Consider the following 6,479-nt stretch of genomic DNA (forward strand, 5'->3'; position numbering starts at 1 on the left):
TCCTTCCTGTGATCCTGGTTGTTTCAGAACTCCTCAGAATCAAGCTGACTCTGTGATCCTGTGATTCTCTCCTCCCTGTTTCTTGATGATCCATTTCCTGACAGAACCATTCATAACATTCCAGTTCTCCTGGGACTGATTCTTTGCACTGAGAGTCCTTCCATTTTTAAAACCATAAGTCTTGCATCCTGAGAGCACTGTCAATCCCAGACAAACTGGGGCAGGGAGCTCCCTACCTGTGCTAATCATTCTATGTAGGGCAAGCAACTGACTGAGTCACCTATTGGCCAGAAAGGTGTCTACCATCTAGCAGCTGGCCTGAGCTGGGCAAGGAACTCTGTAAGATCAAACCTCTAATAAATCTAGTCAGAAGACTGCAATAAGCTCTACTCTCAAACCAATAATTCACCAGATAATGAAGAGTATGGTCTTTCACTCTGAGCAAAACACATCTATTTGTTCCTTCCTGACATCACTGAAAGAGGTTCTTATTCTGTGTGGAGATGAAAAGGGATGAGGCCTGCTGATTAGCTCTCCAAGGCAAAGCAGAATCAGAACCAAACTTGTCCTGACTGAGGGGGTGGGGCTACGATCAGATGGAGATGTAAAGTTAGTTAATTAGCTAATTAATTAATTAACTCATGGAAACTGTATTCTGAGCCACAGACTTCTGGCCACAAGAACCAACAATGACAAAAAAACCCAAATGATTAAGGAAAGGAAGGTGTATAATATTCTACAATTAATAACAGCCTGAGTATTTCTGAGACTGCTATAGTCTAGCTGTAGTTTTTCTAAACTAGTAGCATTCTTCAAAAAGTAACAAGATTTGGAAAGATCTTTACTTTCCCATGGACCTAAGACCCAACCCACAGGTCTGCTATTGATAAGACTCACTGTCCTCTGGACTTGCACTATGCCAAGAGTAGTTGGCTTTGCATGCTAGCCAAGTACCTAAGAATACTGAAAAGGGTTATGGCGGGAAAAAAAACAAACTGTTGCCAGTGGGCTCTACACTTGCCACAAGCTGTTACTTTTAAAAGTGTGTTGCCATCTGTTGAGTCATTTACCTCACAGAAGGCTAAATCAGGTGATGCATCATTCCGGCATCTAAAGGCAAGGCAGCTGAGCAGAGAGCCTAGGAGTTCTAACAGCCTAGCACTCCGTTTTGTACTTTAGCTCTACCTCGCTCTTTGTGAAGCTCAGGCAAGTCACCTTTCTCCTAAAACTAGCAGTGACTCACTTAGCATCGTTGAGATTTTTAGGATGAATAACCACCAAAGTGACTTCATGTTCCAATTATACAAGACATCACTAGCCAAACTCTAATCCTAATTTGCCACAAACGTCCATGTCAGGGCTTAAAGGTGTTCTTTCTTTCATAGAAAACAAAAAGCTGTAAATCACAATACATATGTAATTAGGCCTAGATTTCTGCCTATCAATAAGAAATCTAGCTTCGGAGGACAGGAACAGCAGTTGTAGCCCCGCCCACATTACCAATCTCTGCAGCTGTAGAAGGCTCAACAGCATCCACTCTGGGTTCCACGCACAGGAAGAGGCCTTCTCCACTGGCATTAACAGCAAGTCCTGACGGTCTCACCAGCATAAAAATCTGGTGCGCTCCAACTGGTAGCAGGGCCAGCTCACAGGCCACGTTGGTTTCGTTTGAGAAAATAACTTCACAACTAGTTTTGTTCACTGTGACCTGTAAGAACTGGGCATCTCTGGGAAAACCAGTTCCAGTAAAATGAACCAGCAGATTGGCATCACTACCTAAAAGGGGAGGAGGAGAGAAAATGTCAAGCCCCAAATCAGTGCTAATACTCCATTTAGGAGATCTCACTCCACCATCAAATGCTTGCTCACTTTCAGCTTCCTCTCCCAAAACTGAAGAAATCTCCTGCTGACTCCGGCAACTGTATTTATTAGACACAGTCCCCACCTTCAAATTCCTCAAACTAGCAATGAAAGGCCATAACCTAATAAGAATAAATCAGTCAATAATAATATAAAGGAAGTTCAAAATGAAAGAAAAATAATAACCACACACACATTTCAAGGAAGAAACAATGTGTAGGCTGGAGAGATGACCCAGCAGTTAAGAGCACTGGCTGCTCCTCCAGAGGACCCAGGAACCCACAGGGCAGCTCACAACTGTCTATAACTTTTGTTTCAACAGATCTGACTCCCTCACCCATCCAGACAAAACACTGATGGACATAAAAGAAAAAGAAGGAAAACCACAATATCCTTTCCCATACGTGAACTAAAATGTAACTCCCATCCCATCTCTCTCTACTGAAGTTGCTGCCTGTATTCACTATATGGCCTCTAGTCTAAGTTTTGTATCTAAATCATACCAAGGGAATACCACACATAATCCACGCTGGGAGTCGATTCTTGCTGGTATTGGAAAGAACAGGAGCCTGAACAATGGGCTGGTATGTCATTCACCTGTACAGCCACCTGGGGGATGGAAGTAAGAGAGAATGAAAGGCAAACGTCTAGACTGCGTGTCCGCAAGGGCAGTCATGAAGTATTTGTGAGCGTTTCCTAAATTAAAATGTCTCTATGATTCATAGACTCTCATTTCCTTTTTCTCTATTTTCTCAGTGAAAAGTTCTTATATAAAAATGAATGGTTCAAAACATAGTAAATCTCAAAGTAGTGGAAATGCCGAGATACAGTTGAGCAAATAAATATGCTAAATATATGCCTTTCTGAAATTAGGTCCTTTTTGTGGTTCCCAGTCTGACCTTGTCCTAGCACATTCGGTCATATACAGTATAAGTGTATGATAAATTGTCTTTCAAAAGTGTCCTCTCTGCCATCTGGCAATAATTTCATAAACTGAGAATACACAAGGACTTTTTGTCACTGGACCCACACTTCATGAGAACTACCTTTTTCTTTGTGACTAACACAGACTATTAAGATAAACACTGTCCTTCCACCAGCAGGACAGACCAACGTGTATTCACGTATTTGGCTCAAAGTTGGTTTTGTCATAGAATGTAGCGAGTCCTTAAGTAAAGACTCTGCATCTCTCCTTTTCAGTGCAACTGATGCCAACTCAAAGAACGTTTAGAAACGGGGAATGCAACAAGATATGACTTGACTGACTCTGTATGGTTTTTAAAATGGGCCAAAGGCATGCTCATATTCTATAACAGTTCTGTAAGAAAGAAAGGCATTCTTGAGTAACATAGATGACAAAAAGCCCTTCAATTTTATTTGTGATGCTTTATTTTCAAAAGATAAAAGATAACAGCAGTCAGCATGAGAAAGACGGCTCTCGCCACCCAATCCTAAGGACCTAAGTTCATTCCTGGAACCCAGGTAAAGACACACGGAAAGAACCAACTCCCCAGAGTTCTCCTCTGAACTCCACATGCACACCAACACAAGTGCTCTCCACACCACCCAACACATACACACACACTAATAATAGTAATAATAATAATAATAATAATAATAACTATGATAAAAATTAATACACTTAAAATTATAATTATAATTATCTACTCAGTTTGGATACTTAATAATTGGTTATATATATTGAGCTATATAGGTCCTCTATCTTTTGCACCATAATGATAGCACTCATATTTATAAAAGTTATGGTGCTTTCAAAGAAATTATATTTTCATAGTACTTTCCAAATGCTGTGGAAGCAAACCAAATTTAAAAAAAAAAAAATTAAAAAGGATTCACAGAAGTTGAACCAACTGGTTCACACTGAAAGCAAGTGAGGAACTTGAAATATGTTTGGAGCTAGCTGCCATACTCACCTGAGTTTGCTGGTTGGCCGTAGCCAACATGTCTCCAAAGATGGGCCCAAGGAAAACTCCACCGTCATATACCACACGAGCAGTTATGGTGGGGTTCACCCCGGTAAGGTTTTGATCTGAGACCTGAGATAGTTACATATCTGATAAATTCTGCCATGGAAAAGAAATCTCATCTTGATGAAAACAAAAGATGAGTTTTTATTCCACATTACATTTGAAATAATCCCATAGCTCACATTGATAAGGAATTTTAATCCAGAAACTTAATAACTAAAAATCTAAGCAAAAGTGGCTCATGGAAGCTCCAGTAAAATCACGATGTTCATTTACAAAAGGAGTTGTCAAAAGGGTAGAGTGATACCCAAGCAGGGCTCCCCTTCTGAGGAGGAGAGAGGGCGGTGGGGGAGGGATTAGTATGGGACTGGGAAGAGAAGAGGGAGGGGGGCTGTGATTGGGATGTAAAATGAATAAAAAAATAAATAAAAGAGGCACAAAAATCAATATGTTAAGTACTTAGATATGTTGCTTCTATGCGCCTCTCTGTCTTATTAGTTTACAATTTAATATATTAAATAAAACATAAGAAAATGGTGCTTTGAGATCAGAGGCAAGATTACCATTCTTCTTCTATCTTGCTCTAGGATTCTAACAGAAAAACCATACATCTCACAGTGCCCTATAGCTCAGGTAAAATTTATTCTTGGGCTTTATTTTTAAAATAAGCAAGTACTAGGTGATCATTAAATTATTTTTTTAAATATTAAATATGCAAGAGCATCTGCCTTTGTCATTATCCAAGGACAGCATAGCCTTTTCTAAACTCCCTTCTGCCATGCCATCTGCCTCATGATGTTCCAGTCAATCACATCTGCTTAAATTATCCCATAACAGATGTGGAACTCTGTGTGGTGGACACTGACCAACAGCTCCTCTCTCCATGCTGTTAGAAAAGTCAACACTGGGTTTAATGCTGTAAGATCCGAGATGAAAAATTTATGCTGAAACCACTGAAGAGGGATAGGGATTCTCTTCCCTAGAATATTCCAACAAATGACAATAATAATCAATGACTGTTTTCATTCCTACAGTCGTGAGTTTCTTCTTTTTACAAAATTTCTCCAGGGTACCGAATCTACACCACAAACAAACAAACGATGAGAATACCTACCCTGATAAAATTGGGCAAATCCCCAATCTCAGTGGTCCAAGAAAGAGTCCACACATGTTCATAGCAGGAATTTAGATCCTCTGTCACAGTGAAGTCACTGGCATCGAGATATCCAGATGTGGACTCATCAGCATTGTCCTGCAGTAGCTTATGAAGCTGTCTGGCAGACATGTGCACCGGAACATCTGTGAGGCGAGTGTTTGATGCAGAAAACATGATGCTAATGAATGCGCATTGCAGGTGTCCGTATCAAGGATGAAAGGAAATAAATACCAGGATGCGAGCTACATGTGCAGGAGAACTTCAGAGTCAAAATATCACACAAGAGACCCTTGTACCCTACTTAAAAATCATGTCTGTCCCCAGAAGTAGATGCCCACTTTGTACAGTGAGATACTTCCAACAGGGCTATACCACATGGCAAACAGCGAACATGCTGTGTCAGGGAAAAAAAAAAAAGTCTCAACTATCAACTTGAAACAGAAACTCCGCACACCTTTGTAATGCTGAGAGTCTAATTAAACGTTGGCTTTTCCTTGGAAAAATTTAGCTGGTCCTGTGATCGGAGCAAACTTGGCCACTTTTCACAGAAAGTAGGGGAGACATACAGCAGCTGACACCCATAAAATTTAGCCACCCCAGCTGAGGAATGCTAGCACTTCACTTTGCTTTCTCTATTAGAAGCTCCTCTAAGCCCAACCACCTGCTTTCCCGTTCCGCATCCCCACAGAGAAATAACAAATCTCTGTGCTCCACACTTTACCAAAAGTTTCCATTTCATTAGCCAGTCCCAACAGCCCTGTGAGGTGGGCCATGTGGCCACTTTCCTGCCTACCTGAGGGATGAAGAAAATAAACCCTAATGATATTCAAAAGCTTGCCAAGCCAGCGAGGCAGGCTTAAATTAAAATTCAGGCCGCTTTTCACCTGCTCAAGAGCCTTCTTCTTGAATGCCACACTACCCAGAAGGGTTAATAACATTCCACTCTGTTTCTACAAGCCCAACAGCAATGCCACCATTAAAAAGAGTTTCTCTACATTTGCACATAATTTTGGGTCTGTCCTCATTCCAGAACGTTGGGCTAAGGCTGGCTTTCCTCCATGGCTCTCCAGGCAGTAACGTGACATCAGAAATGTACCTCTAGTGGTTCATACCATAGAGACAAAGAACACGGTGTACGCTGACCCATTTATCAGACTCTAAAAAACAAGGCACCCTCAGCTTTTCCTATGTTGTCCCATTGTACTAAAGACACCCTGTGTTCTTCCCTCTCAGGGAGACTTTTTCTCAGGAAATAGGCTGTGGGGACATGTACCAGCTACCCATAAAGCCCCTTAGCTTCCCTTCCGAGGACCCACATTTCTATCAATATGTGTCGATAACATTACTAAACAATATTGGAATCAGTTCTGATATCCTATGCCTTGTGAAGAGCGTATATTATCGAAGCTCTTAAAACACCATGCTGTGCCGGGCAGTGGTGGCGTACGCCTTTAATCCCAGCACTTGGGAGGCAG

General features: G+C 41.2%; 1 protein-coding gene across 1 annotated transcript in view; it reads right to left on the reverse strand.

Annotated features, from left to right (window-relative positions):
• Positions 1–6,479, reverse strand: part of Pkhd1 (PKHD1 ciliary IPT domain containing fibrocystin/polyductin) — a 480,627-nt gene that overhangs the window by 421,441 nt on the left and 52,707 nt on the right. Inside the window, exons 24-27 of the mRNA XM_031366970.1 lie at positions 4,963–5,147; positions 3,795–3,917; positions 2,364–2,469; positions 1,501–1,776 (exon numbers count right to left, since the gene is read on the reverse strand). Coding sequence (XP_031222830.1) covers positions 1,501–1,776; positions 2,364–2,469; positions 3,795–3,917; positions 4,963–5,147 — 690 coding nt within the window. The remainder of the gene's footprint in view (positions 1–1,500; positions 1,777–2,363; positions 2,470–3,794; positions 3,918–4,962; positions 5,148–6,479) is intronic.

Source organism: Mastomys coucha, unplaced genomic scaffold (assembly GCF_008632895.1).
Source record: "Mastomys coucha isolate ucsf_1 unplaced genomic scaffold, UCSF_Mcou_1 pScaffold14, whole genome shotgun sequence".
NCBI classification, from domain to species: Eukaryota; Metazoa; Chordata; class Mammalia; order Rodentia; family Muridae; genus Mastomys; species Mastomys coucha.